The following is an 18,109-nucleotide window of genomic DNA, read 5'->3' as shown; positions in this document are numbered from 1 at the left end:
ATTCCGGTAGTGCCATCTAGTCCGAGTTGACGACTAAGCGTGAAAAAAGAAATTGCAGCGCATCGACTGTCCTTCGTCTGCTACTGGCTTTGCTCAGTAAGACACGCCCAAAATCTTACGGCCACCTCAAACACCTCTACGCACATAAAGTACCCAAAAAATAATTGAAAACCCAAGCTGAATTGCGTTAAAACAGCGGCTGTGCATAACCAAACACGCTTTCTATTTTTGTGTGCCACGTACGCTTCAGAGGGGAACAGGACGAGCTTTCAAGAGCGGTCGATTGCAGCGCCGCCGCTGCAGGTGCCACCGCGCGCGTCAGCGGAGAGGCGCGGTCGTGCCACTGGAAAGTATTCTAGTACACTGTAGCTCTACCTCCCAGTGGGTCTGACGTGTACGTAGCCAAATGTTCGGGAGGCGCACGGCGCGTGCACCGCTGGGTTCCTTGCAGCACCAGCAGATGGCGCTCGCATCCGTGCATCTGCGGTGCCGGCCTTGTGGGGGAAAGAACGCGCATAGCGTTCGCCGCAAACGTTCCCCGTAAAGATTACGGTTGCACGAGCTGCAGTTGCCGGGAGGCGGAAACTGTAGCGTACGAAGTGCGGAGTTACGTAACGACACTTTCGTGTGTAAGAGAGGAACCCGCCTGGCAAGTTTGTTGTGTTGTGGCAATGCTATGGGAAGGCCACGTATAGTGAGGATGCTAAGGAGCAGCCTGCATGCGAGGCGCGGCGAAAGTGTGTTTAAGTGCATTTCTCTTTTCTCTGATCCGCTCTTCATAGCTGTCTAACAATAACATCTTAGCGTTATAATAAGGTAAAGTGCATGTAAATGTCGCCATGTGAATGATTTCAAGCTTCGTCGCAATGGGTAATCTTCACTTATTGTTTACAGCTTCGTTCCCCAACCAACTTCACAGCGTAGATTGGGGACCAATTTATTTTCCTGCTTGATAACAATGAGCAGATCGGATTTCTTTTTTTTTATAATGCCTGACAGCTCATTTGTACATTATTCTTTTTTAGGTTTTGTGGAATCGTCATAAAGATAAAAGCGGTTTCGTTTTGGTCGTGGTTCGAATTCTGTTGAAGGCCCTAACCCATCACAGTACCCCTATCCGTATTAGTACTGTGTATTTCAGGCAACTGTACTCCATATGTCTCGTTATAAATCGCGATACTGTAGGCCTGAAAAATCGGCAGAACCCATCTCACGATCCGTGTCGACTTTAATGCCTTTAGCATTAAATCAACGTAGCAACACAACGTGTTCCCAAAGTCGCAACGAGTTGTGTATGAGGCGTGCACTCGCCGCTAGCCGCTCCCCCTTGTCGCTCTCTTCCTTAAAGGGACACTAAAGGTTACTATGAAGTCAAGTTAAAGTGATGAAGCAATGTTCTACAATGTCCAAGGCGTCAATATAATCGCGAACAGAGCTTTAGTAACGAAGAACTTGAGGTAAATGCATGACACGATTTAATAATAATTACGTGCCAAAACCACTTTCTGATTATGAGGCACGCCGTAGTGGAGGACTCCGGAAATTTTGACCACCTGGGGTTCTTTAACGTGCACCTAAATCTAAGCACACGGGTGTTTTCGCATTTCGCCCCCATCGAAATGCGGCCGCCGTGGCCGGGATTCGATCCCGCGACCTCGTGCTCAGCAGCCCAACACCATAGCCACTGAGCAACCACGGCGGGTATGACACGATTTGAGACCTCCTAGAGACATTCCGGTACTAGCCCGATGACGAAGGCACTCCTCATCATAATTTATGTCACTAGTACTCCAAACCCACCGCGGTGGCTTAGAGGCCATGGTGTTGCGCTGCTAAACACGAGGTCGCGGGGTCAAATCCCGGCCGCGGAGGCCACATTTCGAGGGGTCGAAATGCATGAAAACGCCAGCGTGCCGCTCATTGGGGGCACGTTATGGATCCCCTGGTGGTCAGAATTGATCCATAGTCCCCCACTACGGCGTGCCTCGTAATCAAATCCTGGCTCCGGCACGTAACACCCCAGAATTCAGTTCGACTTCGTCCACTCGAGAGTTGGCAGCCCTAATGCGTGCAAGTTTTACCCGTGGCCCCTAGGCTACAACTCATTGCTGGTGAGCAGGAGACGCCCTTGCCGTCAAGCCATCGTCCTATAGTAGTCGTCGTCATGCCGTCGTGTTTATACCTTCCTCTTCTCGTTGTGCCTACTTTAGCGGCACACAATCTCTATCCTCACATGGACAGGTTGTCCTATGTGGTAAGATTCTGCGCAGCTCAAAACGAGGTTGTATAGCCAGATACATGTCACACATTAACCCATCATTAGGCGACACACACGTGCGCGCACACACACACACACGTGCAGACACACGCGCGCACGCATCCTCTACCGCGATAAGGAGCGTTGCACAAAGATTGTGCACAAGCACTGCAATATGCCTCCGGCGTGTACCCGTCAACGCAGGCGGCGGACTTCAACACCGACGCCGTCGCGCAGCACTTCACCGATATTAGCGGCATTCATCAACGGGCCGTATACCTCAACTGCAGCCACGAATTCCTGGCGAACGCCCGCGACGTCTTCGCCATGGGACTCGCCTGGCAGGCGCTCAAGGCGGAGGAGCAGGCCGACAGGGAGCGCCGCGGCCGACGTGCGAGGCGTCGGTCGATGATCGCCATCAAGGACGAGAACCGCGTGGAGCACCTGTACGGCGAAGACCAGCTGTTCTTCTTGACCTACTGTCGGAGCAGGTGCGTGCGCATGCGCCGTTTGCCTCGCATTTGCTGCTCGCAGTTGAGAGGGAGAGCACGGCACCGATTTGTATAGAAACGGCTGTGAACGAAGCGCGGTAACAAAATATTGCTACGGAACAGCCGCCACAGTGTGGCTGCACTGAGGAGAAAAAAGACGACGTGGCCCCACTTGATATAGCGTCGCCGTCCTTGCCACCGTTGGTCTACGTGTAAATATATTGTAAATAGACTTGTACATCAGCTACACGTAACAATATGAATCACGGCAGGGATAAATTTGCGAATTTATCCCGTTTCTAATTTTCTTCGACCTTGGCTGAACGATAAGATAGAATAAGGTAATTTGCTGTTGGTCATGTTCTTAACGTTTTCATTTCGTGTACGAAAGTGTGCACGGTGGATTTGCTATCATATGTTCTGCTGGTTCTTGTTTGTTTGCTTGTTTGTTCTTATGTCGCACAAGCAGTTGCTGAGTATTTGGTTGATTTTATTTTCCCTACTTTTCAACTATGATTTACTCGCTGTTGTCTCATGTGCTTAACCTGGCTGCCCAGCTCAGCACACAAGCGGCAACGCTTATGCAGGCTGGAACACGTTGTACGAATTGAAGTGAATAAAAAAAATATTATTATTATTATTATTACGAGCCGGTGTTTGGTCAATTCTCGTAAGGCTACCTGTTGCGGACGCGGCTGTTCCAGCGATAGAAATACAATTTGAGTAGAGGGAGTGATATTGGCTAAGTTAAGATCGACGACGGTGGTGGGAGATGGGAGAAATGTCGAGGTGGAGGAATCGCGCTTGTTTGGTGTCACGCGGTTCGATCACGACGACACCAGTGTGAGCTAAATCGTAAACGCCGATAAGCGAGGCGTATATTCACCAGGTTATTTGCGTATTTCACAGCGGTTGCTTGGAAGCAGCAGATGCCCTCTGCGGTGCTTCGAGCCGGCGGCGCCCGCTGAAGACGGTCCCCATGCGGACCTTATGGCGCCGTTATTGCAATTTCTACACAAACGTTACCAAGGTCGTAGGCCCCTGCATTGCACTTGCTGCGTCTCCAAAGAAAGGTACTTTATACAATCAGCCTCAAGACAGCGGTCTGTTATTGCTGCTAGCGGTTGCTAAACTGTGTTCGTTGCGAATAGCCAGGAGTAGTGGCAGAAAGGAGGACAGGTCGGCCTGAGGCAACGCCCCCTACAGATATAGCAGGCCTCTGCGATATACTTTAGGACGTCATGCTACTCGGACCAAAATTTTCATTGCCGCGAACCCTGTGTGACGAAAGCGGTGACATCAAAATCACCGGGGCTTCTACCAACACCACCTGCATAGCACAAGGCGTGTTCACTGCGATCCATGACGTCATGCTACTGGCCCGAAATTTCCATTGCCAAGGCTGGCTTGACGAAAGCGGTGACAGCAAAATCACCGCGGCTTACTCCGGAGCATACCCATTAGATTCTATGGCAGTCGGGCCAGTAGCGTGACGTCGTGGACGGGAGTGAGCAGGCCTTGTGCTATCTAGGTAGAGTTGCTTATACTCGAGAGCATCGCCATTAGATTCTGTAGCGGTCGGGCAGGGTTGCCCGACCTCATGGATCGAACTGCACCAGCCTTGTGCTATCTAGCAGGCGTTGCCAGAGCGAAGTGTCTCTGGCCTGCTATGGCACGCCGGGGAAAGGGCTCGGTGGAGAAGCAGAGGTGGTATGTAAAGGAGTAGGAGGTTGGTACGATTAAATTGATGATGAGAGCTGCGCAGTATCACGTTTTCTGTGCCACGCGTAATTTTGCTAGCGTAAATGAAACTGTACACGGAAAGAAAAGAAACGGAGTTTTGGGTGCGCTGAAACACCTTAACAGCATGCTTGCGAACAATGGTGCTTTTCTTTTATTCAGCTTTCAGTAAGTCTAAACGCCACAGACATATGAGCCTTTTTTTTTTAGTTCGTGCGTAGCGGCACTTTGTAAGCGTCACTTTCTGAATTTCTCTCTTCTTTGTGCTAAATGCCTATACGGGATGAGTGCGACTCTTAAAGTCGTAATTTACTGCGCTTGCCTAAACACATTGCTTAAGATCACGCGTCTCAAAATAACGTTCCTCCACTCAACGCTCCACCTCGACTCAAGGAAGCGCTTGACAACGCCGCCCTTGACCCTCCGCTGCTATTATGCATGGGAGAATGCAGCAGCATCTTCATTACTCGAGGTGCGCTGCTGTGCTCAACTCGGTGGAAGAGCCTTGAGCGAAGGATCGCATTAACAGGCGGCGGTGAACAGTGTCTCTTTGGCTTTGCTTTCGGAACAGGTGCGTGGCACATCGACACATGGAGCGCGGTCCAGACTGCAACGCTGCGGTTCGAGGCACTCCGGACTTCGGTCGCGTGTTCAAATGCGACGTCGGAACGCCCATGGTTCCCCGCAACGCGTGCCGAGTGTCCGACTTCTTCTGACGCCAAATCCATACGCGAAGGGGACATTTTCTATTCCCTTCGCTTTATTTATTGTGATGTTCCTATGGAGTCGTGATTTCTACAACGAGGACTTTATTTCTGCGTTATAAGGTTTGGAAACTGCGAAGCTGTTTTTTCCCGAAGTGTGTTTCCGTAGGTTTTCTTTTTAAGATTTCTTTTTCTGTCTGTTCACCGACTTGCACGTCATACGGTTGACACCGTGTCACCTGCATCGAAACTCCAATTTCATCGTATTTTGGGGGAGGGCAAGCACGCCTGCTAGAACTGTTCGATATTCCCGTCACGTGCTGTGTACTTTTCGAAGCGGTGTCTTCGTGACTTGCGTATTATTGGGCACAACCCGGTGAGTTTATAGATCCTGTGGGCGTGTCTGCATGTGCAGTGTCGATGGCCATTCGTCCCTAGCTGCGCTGTCACCGTCTGATTTAAGGAGCACGCCTTGTGCCGCGTGTGATGAGTGGCTTGCCTGTCAGAACGCACGAATCGCTCGAGCGCTGTAGATGTTCTTTTTTTATTGAAATGAAAATAAACGAAATACATGTAGTTGCCAATGGTTACGGCTACTCATTTTTATAGCATAAATAACAGTATGTGTATGTGTGAAAAATATGTAGTGGGAAAAGTAAAAAAAAAACGTCACGGTGAGGCCCTTCCCGCGGAACGTACATCCGCAGCATAACGAGGGTAGACGTAAAGCCCGTGCACGAGCCATATTGAAGAAAGTTAGGGATGACAGAGACTCCGCGGTCTTTGTCGATGCGGCGCAGTACGGGAACAGGAGAGTGTTCGCGCTGTCGGTTGTAGACGGGCGGGGGGTGCTTCGGTCCTCGGCCTCGGTCAGAGCGGCCACCGCGAGTATAGCGGAGCAAATTGCGGTTGCGCTGGCCTTGTGTGATCCAGAGCGTACCTACATTTACACCGACTCGAGAGACGCAATCAGAGCTTTCGAGTCGGGTAACCTCGCACGAGAAGCGGCCTCCATTTTAGAGAAAAGGGCTTGCTCCGGTTTTCATTATATCACGTGGTTCCCCGCACACATGGGGACGAACGTTCTCGAGGGATTCCCAAACCTCAACGAGCTTGCCCACGACCGTGCGCGAGAACTAACGCGCCGCGACGGTCTGGAGGCTCCGGAGGGGCAGGAAGGGCCTCAGCAGAACGATCCACTCCTCACATTTAATGAAATCACTAAACATTACCAACTTGGTCGGAGAATTTATCCTCTGCCTCACCCGAAGCTCAGTAGAGGTCAGTCAGCTACACTTAGAATGCTGCAGACGGAATCTTTCCCGTCGCGGGGATTCCTCAGTAGGATGTACTCGGATTTGGACCCTAGTTGTCCTGACTGCACTGAAACCTTTTGCTCAATGGCTCACATGCTCTGGCGATGTCCCGCGTTGCCTAACGACTTCCTCTCCAGCGAAGCCGAATGGGAGGAGGCCATCAGAAGCACGGTACTCCGAAAGCAAGCCCAGGCTATCCAGAGGGTCCAGGAAAGAGCAGAGCGTCACGGCGTTCTGTCCTTTACGTGGGCGCGGCCAGCGGCTACAATGGCCTCCCGTTAGGAGGTCCTGAAAGTAGCTCCTCAGGACTAAATAAAGTTCGCTGTCTGTCTGTCTGTCTGTCTGTCTGTCTGTCTGTCTGTCTGTCTGTCTGTCTGTCTGTCTGTCTGTCTGTCTGTCTGTCTGTCTGTCTGTCTGTCTGTCTGTCTGTCTGTCTGTCTGTCTGTCTGTCTGTCTGTCTGTCTGTCTGTCTGTCTGTCTGTCTGTCTGTCTGTCTGTCTGTCTGTCTGTCTGTCTGTCTGTCTGTCTGTCTGTCTGTCTGTCTGTCTGTCTGTCTGTCTGTCTGTCTGTCTGTCTGTCTGTCTGTCTGTCTGTCTGTCTGTCTGTCTGTCTGTCTGTCTGTCTGTCTGTCTGTCTGTCTGTCTGTCTGTCTGTCTGTCTGTCTGTCTGTCTGTCTGTCTGTCTGTCTGTCTGTCTGTCTGTCTGTCTGTCTGTCTGTCTGTCTGTCTGTCTGTCTGTCTGTCTGTCTGTCTGTCTGTCTGTCTGTCTGTCTGTCTGTCTGTCTGTCTGTCTGTCTGTCTGTCTGTCTGTCTGTCTGTCTGTCTGTCTGTCTGTCTGTCTGTCTGTCTGTCTGTCTGTCTGTCTGTCTGTCTGTCTGTCTGTCTGTCTGTCTGTCTGTCTGTCTGTCTGTCTGTCTGTCTGTCTGTCTGTCTGTCTGTCTGTCTGTCTGTCTGTCTGTCTGTCTGTCTGTCTGTCTGTCTGTCTGTCTGTCTGTCTGTCTGTCTGTCTGTCTGTCTGTCTGTCTGTCTGTCTGTCTGTCTGTCTGTCTGTCTGTCTGTCTGTCTGTCTGTCTGTCTGTCTGTCTGTCTGTCTGTCTGTCTGTCTGTCTGTCTGTCTGTCTGTCTGTCTGTCTGTCTGTCTGTCTGTCTGTCTGTCTGTCTGTCTGTCTGTCTGTCTGTCTGTCTGTCTGTCTGTCTGTCTGTCTGTCTGTCTGTCTGTCTGTCTGTCTGTCTGTCTGTCTGTCTGTCTGTCTGTCTGTCTGTCTGTCTGTCTGTCTGTCTGTCTGTCTGTCTGTCTGTCTGTCTGTCTGTCTGTCTGTCTGTCTGTCTGTCTGTCTGTCTGTCTGTCTGTCTGTCTGTCTGTCTGTCTGTCTGTCTGTCTGTCTGTCTGTCTGTCTGTCTGTCTGTCTGTCTGTCTGTCTGTCTGTCTGTCTGTCTGTCTGTCTGTCTGTCTGTCTGTCTGTCTGTCTGTCTGTCTGTCTGTCTGTCTGTCTGTCTGTCTGTCTGTCTGTCTGTCTGTCTGTCTGTCTGTCTGTCTGTCTGTCTGTCTGTCTGTCTGTCACGGGGTCAGAAATCCACAGCACACAATCCTATACATCCACGAACATACAATTATAAAAGGCAAGGGCAAGTCGCACCACAATGCGATTGTAAACAGTCACACAGACGGCGGCGACGTTGACCGAGGTGAGCATGTGAACAGACAAGGAGTTGCAGAGTTAACATAATACACTATCAGAATATGACAGTCAAGAGCGAGTTTCACACAATACAAAAGAGTGTGACACGTAATATACAAGCGCTAATAATTACAAATAATGAAAGCAAGTCGTAGTTACATTGTGTGTCTATTCAGTGCGATATCTAGTACTTGTTAAGGATGCCTGTATCTTCGTAAATATGTTCGAGTGTATTCAATGCTGTAGATGTACCTTGTTAGGCCCGACGAACAATCGGACCCAGCACTAACAGTGTACGGAGAAATAACAGTTTGTCATCTCATTCACGGTGTAGCAATGATAATGATGCTTCTGCTGATGATGATCATGGTGATCCGCATTTGTGGCGCGTACCCACTAAGTGGAAGGGGCCAAGATTCGGGAGGCAGAAGGTAGAAAGGGAAAGAAGAGCAAAAGAAAAGAAAATAGAATAGTGCGCAAGTAAGCAGTCAGGCCTGCTGAAGCCTGACTGTAAGCCTGCTGAAGGATGCCTGTATCTTCGTAAATATGTTCGAGTGTATTCAATGCTGTAGATGTACCTTGTTAGGCCCGACGAACAATCGGACCCAGCACTAACAGTGTACGGAGAAATAACAGTTTGTCATCTCATTCACGGTGTAGCAATGATAATGATGCTTCTGCTGATGATGATCATGGTGATCCGCATTTGTGGCGCGTACCCACTAAGTGGAAGGGGCCAAGATTCGGGAGGCAGAAGGTAGAAAGGGAAAGAAGAGCAAAAGAAAAGAAAATAGAATAGTGCGCAAGTAAGCAGTCAGGCCTGCTGAAGCAAAATTGTTGAAACAAAACTGTTGAAACAAAATCTTCTGTTGTAACAGAAGATTTAAACAAATGGCACTCACTACGGTGAGGGGGCGCGTCGTCATAGCCTATACACTATTATGTCGTGCCCGCTCACCATAATGTTGCTAAAGCAAGGGACCCCTTTTTATTTCATCGCATGTATGTTATGTGTCCAGAGTTTCTCTAGTCAGTGGTTGTTCTACCTCACTACGAAGGCGCTATCATAATGTTAGTCCAAAGAAAAATGGCTACTCGTATGCACAGAGAAGTACGATACGTATCTACGAACATTTTATGCCCCCCCCCCCTTTTTTTTTCACAGCACGTACCGATTCAGCGGGTGCCCATAGGCCATTACGCATGTACGTATACGTTATGTGGGCTATCGCATTGTTAACACGATGACCGCAAACACAAATAGGTGGTGCGTAACCTCCTGGCGAAAGTGGGCTATAATATGGGCGACAAAGTGGACGGCTTCAGATGATTGCGAATACTTTAGGGAATACCTTAATGCAAGCGCATGAACCGCTTTCTGTACCACCTCTATCACAACTTGGCTGTAGTTGCAGTATTCTAAACTGTTTAACGTTTTCTGGCAGAAATAAAGCACCCGGCTAATTTCTTGATTCTGTACTATTAAGGACGAGTAAGTGTGAACCGATGTGGGCTGGTAAAGTTGTTGGAGGATAAATAGGCTGCAATAAATATATTGCAATATCAGAAGAAACTGGCGGAATATAACGGAAATGCAATGCAAAGTTTTGTACGTATCGACGCTACGCGGCGCGCATGTCCCATCGCGTGTCAAATGGAAAGATATAAGGAAGAATGCAAAAGCAATCGGAGACTCCTGCTTGCCTTCAGAAGATTCTGACTAGATATTTCCAATAGCACCATGTTGTTCATTGTGCAGTACGTGCACCTTCGACTGCGTAGTCTAATCATCGGCCTATACAAACTGCAGTGCGATCTTCCACTATGTGCTATGGACAACGTGTAACTTGCTTTGGCAGCGAGGAAAAAAAATGGGCCACATGTACTGTGTGCTCTTCCCTTAGCGCTACTAGTAATTTGCCTATGCTAAAACTATTTCACTTGCTAGTTCCTGTCCATCTACAATGTGTTCATTTGATTTGGGTACCCAGTCATAAAGGTTTAGTTTTTAATGAAACTGTCGATTCACTGGCAAAGGCATCATTTTCGGCCGAGTCCTTCCTGTTCTACAGCACACAAAACGGCGGCTAGATTTCAGATGCCATGAATTATGAAAGCCTTATCAAACCCATTTCTGACTGCTTCTCCAGATTAAGAGCACCTGACACTTGCCTGGCGTAGCGCGTCCTGTAACACAAAGATGCTTGAGGTCTCTCTCACAAAAATACGTTGCCGCATTCCCTCCCTGAATTTCTACTTACATACGTAGGGTTTGGCTCCCTCCTCTCTCTTCTCGTTTAGTAATGGGGAAGAGACAACACATCACTTCCTTCTATCTTCTCGCCGCTTTACAGCGGCAAGAACGAGAATATTGGAAGTACATTTTCGAAGATTTGGCCTGGACTAACACAGCCTGTTATTCTTTCGCTTTGGGCCTCCGTTTTGGGATTCAGCCTCAGGGATGCCTGCTCCGCTGTCCAAAAATTTCTTACAGAATCCAACCGTCGTCGTCGTCATCATCATCATCACCATCCCGGTTCGCCCACTACAGGGCAAAGGCCTCTGCCATACTTCTTCAACTACCCTGGTCATGTACTAATTGTGGCCGTGTTGTGCCTGCAAACTTCTTGACCTCTACCGCCCACCTAACTTTCTGCCGCCCTCTGCTACGCTTCCCTTCCCTTAGAATCCAGTCCGTAACCCTTAATGAACATCGGTTATCTTCCCTCCTCATTACATGTCCTGTCCATGCACATTTCTTTTTCTTGATTTCAACTAAGGTGTCATTAACTCGCGTTTGTTACTTCACCCAAACTGCTCTTTTCTTATCCATTAACGTTACACCTATCATTCTTCTTTCTATAGCTCGTTGCGTCGTCCTCAATTTAAGTAGAACCCTTTTCGTAAGCCTCCATGTTTCTGCCCCGTGCGTGAGTACTGGTAAGACACAGTTGTTATACACTTTTCTCTTGAAGGATAATGGCAACCTGCTGTTCATGATCTGAGAATGCCTGCCAAACGCACCCCAGCCCATTCTTATTCATCTAATTATTTCAGTCTCATGATCCGGATCCGCAGTCACTACCTGTCCTGAGTAGATGTATTCCCTTAGCACTTCCAGCGCCTCACTACCATCGTAAACTGCTGCTCTCTTCCGAGACTGTTAAACGTTACTTTAGTTTTCTGCAGATTAATTTTTAGACCCACCCTTCTGCTTTGCCTCTCCACGACAGTGAGGGAATCCTTGCACGGAATCCAACCGTATGTCCTTCTAAATACTTTTTTTTCACTTTTGTGTACATTTAAATTAAGTGTTATTCATTCGATCTCACTTTACTGATTTTATTTTAACATATAATCCTATCTTATACAGCGCTAAGTTGATAGATATTAGGAAATTTATGCATGCATATTAATTTGTAATAATTCATACATATTTTGGCCAATCCCCCATAGTGGGTAGGAGCCACATACGTGACGGGAGAGAACCACTGTATACGATATTATAGGTTTATTTTTCTCGAGTAGCAAATAAATTAAAGCTCAATGTCCAGGTCACACTCGAAGTGCGCGCCTCACAAGACGGCGCGCTCACCCTTGGTCGGCAACGCCGACAGCGTCGGTTCCAGTCGCTGCAGCATTGCCGCTGTCTGAGCCCTTGACCATGTTCTGAAGTCGCGAATCCGAGACAGCCGTCTCTATGGCGGTCATTTCTTGGCTGGCTACTAGCACGAACGTATCGTTGGCACTGCGGCCTTTGGAAACGCCGCTTGACGTAGGCAGTCGCGTGTCCACCACGTGGTCACTCTCCGCTACGGCCAGCATGTTGGCCCCAGCGGTGGCCGAGCGGACCACGTCAGCAGCCGCCTGCTTGCCAGCGCCGAGCTGGTCGCCGGCCGCCTTGGCCCTGGAGGCGATGTAGGCGCGCACTTCGTCGGCGTTCCGCTTCAGCTTGGTGTAGTTGCTGAACGAGTACGTCAGCACGCCCGCGCACCCCAGGATCGAGACGCCCAGCACGGCGACGATGACGTAGAGGCCCTCGCGGTTGACCAGCACCACGGGAAGGCTGACCCTCGTCTGCAGTTCGGCGTCCATGGTCGACTCGGGGGCGTCGTCGGAGAACCAAGCGCAGCAGTGATACGACGGCGCAGAACGAAATTTCAGACGGGCCTTGCTCTTGATGCGGATTCAACACATGGGTCCGCGGTTGCATTTATCGTCTTCTTCCTCTGCAGTTCTCGTGGCACGTACCGCCTGCCGGGTATAGCCAGTAGCCGTGCATAGGACACCTCGAACGAAAAAACAAGTATTAAAAATGCAGCTTCTTTATGCAGTCCCCTCATTTGAGATTTTGACCTGACGGGAAAAAATTCGGCGGAACCCATCTCGCGATGACAATCAACGTTAATGCATTTACAATTGAAGCAATCTAGCAACACAACGTGAAGCCACCGTCGAAATGCAAAATGTATGAAGTGTGTGCTGCCCCAGCCCCTGCCTAGCGCGGGACTCGTCTCTCGCACTTCGACTGTGGCGATGTTTATTGTCATCCCCTTTCAAACGGGGCGGCGACAAATCGTCACTTAGCCTGCTTGATCCAATCAGGTTTTTGCTGCATCTACAGCCGTCTAGCACATTGTCTATCTGATCTCGATCTTTACTCTTTGTCTTCAAAACGTCTATATTTATATTGTGCCATTGCCTTCACTTGCAACGACTCCGATTCTATCTTGCCTCTTCCCCTACTTCAAGGTCTCTTCATTGACTTCAAGAGAAGCCGTGCCCTATTAGAGTTACTGCCCTCTTAAGGAGGTATACCCAAAGGAAGCCCATACAGCAACTCTGTACCCTATTAAAGTCCCTTGATAATTTCAAAGTAGCGAGACTCTTTGAACTCTGCCGCCGCCGCGCTACCTAAAGCCCCTCAATCTCCCAAAGTAGCGCCATTCACTTCCCTCCTCCTCCGCTCGGCGCGGCCTCGACGGTGGCGCCGCCGGCAGTGGGCCTGCCGTAGCAGACGACGGCTAGCACGCTACGGGAGGAAATCCGCGGAAAAGTTCGTTCGAGTCCTGCGGAGCAGTTTTTTCAATCTGGATCTTGCTTTGTCAGTCGGTAACTGGCCTTAAGAATGTCGTGTCGGATTTGCCGAAGAAATAGAGAAAAGCACCATTATTCAAGGCGTATTTAAGGCGTAAAGCGCGCGCACGTTGAAAGTTCGTGTTGCTGAAACACGACACAAGCACGCGGTGTGCTCAGACACGCGAGTAATTACCAGAGTTTCATGTTTTGACAACGTAAAAGTATGTGCACGTGGTTTCGTAGGTTAATTTACGTGCCTGCAGGATGCTTTTGTTCGGCCGGCGCGTGAGAGATTCCGACTGTCTGCGGTCAGCAATGCCTGGCAGCAGGGTCGTTTCTGTTTCGCGCCTTTTACAGATGTACGTAGCTCATGCACAGGTTGTGGTGGCCATGAGCAACGTTTTCACACATAGGCGGTATAGATAATTTGAACAACGTACCAGCATATGAAATCGTTATTTATTTATTACAGTGGAAATGGTTAGAATTCGATAGAAAAAAAAGAAGGAACTTGATGGGACAACTGGAAAGAGGTTCAGAAAATAATTATCCCCCTCCCCTCATTGGCACCAGCAACACTTTTGTTGAATTGCTAATTTTATCTCTGTATACTACGTGCGTCTGTATTCTTTTGCGTTGTAAGTTTTCACAAGGAAGCAGTGTTGCGTTAACTGGAACAGTCAAGGCACACAAGACAGAAAAAAAGTTGATTCTTGGGTTTTAGATCCCAACACCCCGATCTCATAAGGCATGCCATACTGGGGGCTCCGGATTAATTTTTTTCCAGTTGGGGTTCTTTAACGCGCCCCCAATGCACTGGACACGGGCCCGTTTTGACACGGGCGTCAAAAGAAGAGGTTGGAGGAGCCGTGGCACTTCACAAAGCCGCGCGTTCTTTGCCACTTGCTCGAAGTCAGCCCGCCCGATCTTGTGAATCCACACTTTTCTTCGTTTTGCGTTGCGCCCGGCGGATGGTAAAGCAAAAAGCTTTTTGCCGTCACTGGGTCTGTTGTGGCAACCGTAGGCGCAGCAGCACGGCATCACAATTAAGCACTCGGCCCTAACCCATTGTATAAAACTACCGCGCTCCTTCAAACCGCCTGCCGTACTTCCGTCGCGCAGGCCCAAAAGTGGGGGTCGCAGCGCGCTGGAAAGAAAAGATATACAAAAGCGCGGCGCCTGCTCTGCGCCGGAAAGAAAAAAATCTACAAAAGCGCGGGGCCTGCTTTCACGTGACACAGATTGGCCAATGGGGGGCGGAGGAGGCTGGGGCGACAGGAGGAGTGGAGGAGGAAGCGCCTGGGTGAGCGGGGTGGCGGAAAGATCTAAGAATGGCGCTACTTTTGGAAAATTGAGGGGCTTTAGCGCTACCTCCTTGCCTCCTCCTCGCCCCTTGTGCGTTCCCCCGCGGCAACCAGTTTTGCCCCCGTTTTTCTGCACGGCGATTGGTCTCCCTGCCGTTGCCCTTGGAAACGCGTGGATCTTGAGTTTTGTTTGTGTTTTTCTTTTTCGTTCGCGCCATTTTCCTCCTGAGCACGGCTGGCTCGGCGCTTTAGAGCGGCGCAGCGAACGTTGCACACTGCGTTTCCTGCTCTATGTTCTAGCTCTATGTACTGCTGATCTAAAGGCGAAAGCCCTTAGATCTCCGTTTCAAGGTCGCGTTGTAAACTGGAAGTATCACGTGACCCAAGGAAGGCTTGAGGTTATCCAAAGCATGTCCACCCCTGTATAAGAGAATGCTTACCCAAGTTAATTAATGAATCATTATTGATTGACATAAGACGGATTAGGAAGGATGAAGATGCATTAATAAAGATTAAGGTGAGCGGAGGTGGATTAAGGCGGATTATGGTGGATTAAGGTGAAGGGTTGATGAAAGGGTATTAAGACCCATTAGGGTGGATTAGGGTGCATGAACAGGGATTAGGGGGATTAAGGTGGATAAAGAATGATTAAGGTCGATTAATCTGGAATAACTTGAATTAGGGTTCATAAAGGAGGATTAAGACCGATTAGGATGGATTAGGGTAGATTAAGGTGGATTAGCACCATGGGCTGCATTAGGTTTGATAGAGGTGGATTAGGTGTATTAAGGTATATTGGGACTATTAAGCAGGATTAGGTTGGATTAAGGGGCATGAATAAGGATTAAGGTGGATGAAGGAGGATTAAGGCGGGATGTGATGGATTAGGGTTGATAAAGGAGGATTAAGACCGTATTGGGTAGGCTAAGGTGCATTAGGGGCGATGTAGGTTGATTAGGTTGTACTAAGGTGGATTGGGAGTACTAAGGTGGATGAAGGAACATTAAGGTGGATTAGGGTGGACTAAGGTGTATTAAGGTTCATTGAGTATTAAGACCGATTAGTCTACCATAATCCTCCTAATGCACCTTAATCCTTCTTAATGCACCCTTATCCTTCTTAATGCGCTTTAATCCACCCTAATCCACTGTAATCGTCTTTAATGCACATAAACGCACCTTCATCCAGCCTAAACCACCTTCATCGACCTTAATCCAGCCTAGTCCTCCTTTACGCACCTTAATTCACCTTCATTCACCCTAATGCACCTTCATCGACTGTAATCCACCTTAATCCTCCTTAATCCACCCGAATTCATCTTAATCCAATCACTAATCAATCATTTCTTTGCTAATCATTAATCATCTCTTATACACGGCTGCCCATGCTTTGGTTCGCTTCCCGCCTTCCTTCGGTCACGTGATATTTTCTGTAGCTCACAACGGGACCTTGAAATAGAGATCTAAAGCTCTTGCTTAATAAGCCACACACAAAGGGATGTGTCACAAGCAATACTAGATCAGACGCACGAAGTAAAGCATGTGATCATGTGGCAGAAAAATTGTTTGGAGTATAGAACTCGCCTCAAAGCTCCCTTTACATCGGTATACCCCGTTCATACTGCTTTAAGAAAAAACCAACCTCCTCATAAACGTTGCCTCCAGCATTACCGATGCTGTTATTAGCATTTCTCAAAATTTTCAACCCCACTGGGGCGCGCAAGTGGCCCAAAATAATGCGCCTCCATAGAATCCTGCGGCCCGTCCGCGGGAGCCCAGGAGGAAAAGCGCGCCGTGCGCAGCCGGCGGGCGAGGAGAATAGAGGAGGAAAGCGCCGTGAGGAGGAGAGTGTCGCTACTTTCAAATTATCAAGGGGCTTTATACCCTATTAGTGTTCCTGTATATGCTCCCTGCGGGAGCATATAGAGGAATACTAATAGGGTATAGGGAATAGGGTATAGGGAACACTCATAGGGTATAGTGTTCCTGTATATGCTCCCTGCGGGAGCATATACAGGAACACTATACCCTATGAACATTGCGCGCCATCTAGAGGCTCCGCCGAGAAGCCCGCCTTCGAAATACGTGGCGCGCCGGTGCGTTCGGTCATGCGACAGGCGGGCTCCTCTCCCGCGCATACGTTACTGCGGCTAGCCTCGCGAAAATTGTTCAACTCCAATATCAGTAACGTTCTCCTTAGAATCTACAGGATATAAAGTCAAGTGAAATTAGCTGCAGGTTTCAATAACGAGGAAGCCCATTACCATTAAATTGATTGCTAATTTGCATAAAGGGGTGTGGATGACGGCGTCTTCGTTTCTTTTCTCAGCTAATCTTGGCCGTAAAGTACATCTAATTACTTTATCGCAGGTCGTCTCTCAAATGCTATACTAGGTCTAGGGCCATATTTGTGAGGAGTATTTGGTATAAGCTGTTTACAGCGAAGAACGGGGTGGTACTTTGTGGTGAAAAAACAAATAAAAGAAATAACGGAAAACTCGGAGGGCAATTAAAAGGAATTCATCACGCCAAGAACCTTACCTGACATGACAAAGACGATTGGACAATGACGTGCTGGCCACAATGACGTGGACCTCCCTGGATTATTTTTTCTTTCTTGCAAACTGGAGACAATATACTAAGAACTTGTCTTCGGTGACCTTGAATTTGAAAATTTCACCAGTTATTCTTTCTCTCGAGAGCTCAGCGTTGTGCTTCAGCAAATGAAATGTTTGTATGACCACCCATGACTCTTTTAAAAACAAAAGGAGACTGCATGGCTAAATGCCTGAAATGAGTGCATTGAGTGATTGTTGGTATTCGTTAATCAACATAATTTTAATAGCGTAAACTTATAAGTATTTACTAAAATTGTATAAGGTTATTTTCTCATTAGCACGTTCTCACTATTCATTATGCTACTTGCATGTTCTTAATGTTTGTTTCTTAAAGGGACCCTGAAACGATTTTGGCGATTTTCTACAAACGTACTGAGTCGTTAGAGTAGGTTCTTCTGATCATTAATTGATGCATCTAAGTGCTCTGCGTAAAGCGTGTAATTTATTATAAGGTTTTAAAAATACCCATCGCTGCCGATCGCAGCGCACTGCTCGGCGGAATTTTAAGCCGCCCCTACCCATATGATGCAAATAACCCATATTACGTCACATGGGCGAGCTATCTGATTGGCTGACCAGGGCGCGTGGTCGATAATTTTTCCAACTTTATGGTGAACAAATGATGCTCGTAATAGTTGGAATGTTAGTTACTTTGTTTTTGTAAAAAGAAAATAACCTAAAGAGAATACACAAGAATAGTTTTTTAGTACACTTCAGCACTTCCGGCACACAGCAAGTGTCGTCTGCTTGTGTTACAACGTACTCCATTTTGACGAGAGCTCCGCGGTCAGAGTCGGTCTCAGTCTTTTCGCGAGCACTATGATTCGACTTTGTTGCCTTGTGGACTGCAAACCTAGCGACCTGCAAACCGCGAGTCCAGTATTAGGGCAAACGCAAGCGCAAGGGTACAGCGTCTGGCCGCT

The 18,109-nt window shown here is 48.5% G+C and overlaps 1 protein-coding gene across 5 annotated transcripts in view; it reads left to right on the top strand.

The window, feature by feature from the left end:
* LOC135901815 (neprilysin-2-like) overlaps positions 1-5,774 on the top strand; it is a 71,432-nt gene extending 65,658 nt beyond the window's left edge. For 3 of the 5 annotated variants that reach the window (XM_065431659.1, XM_065431660.1, XM_065431656.1), the window contains 2 exons: positions 2,548-2,748; positions 5,060-5,774. In XM_065431659.1, the coding sequence (XP_065287731.1) occupies positions 2,548-2,748; positions 5,060-5,314 (456 nt within the window). In that variant the 3' untranslated portion in view covers positions 5,315-5,774. Of the gene's footprint in view, positions 1-2,461; positions 2,749-5,059 lie in introns of all 5 variants that reach the window. The other 2 variants (XM_065431657.1, XM_065431658.1) reach the window with 2 other exon arrangements.
* The last annotated feature ends 12,335 nt before the right edge of the window (positions 5,775-18,109 follow it).

Source organism: Dermacentor albipictus, chromosome 2, assembly GCF_038994185.2.
Source record: "Dermacentor albipictus isolate Rhodes 1998 colony chromosome 2, USDA_Dalb.pri_finalv2, whole genome shotgun sequence".
NCBI classification, from domain to species: domain Eukaryota; kingdom Metazoa; phylum Arthropoda; class Arachnida; order Ixodida; family Ixodidae; genus Dermacentor; species Dermacentor albipictus.
Note: the sequence above shows the minus strand (reverse complement) of the source record. Positions and strands in the feature narration are given on the sequence as shown.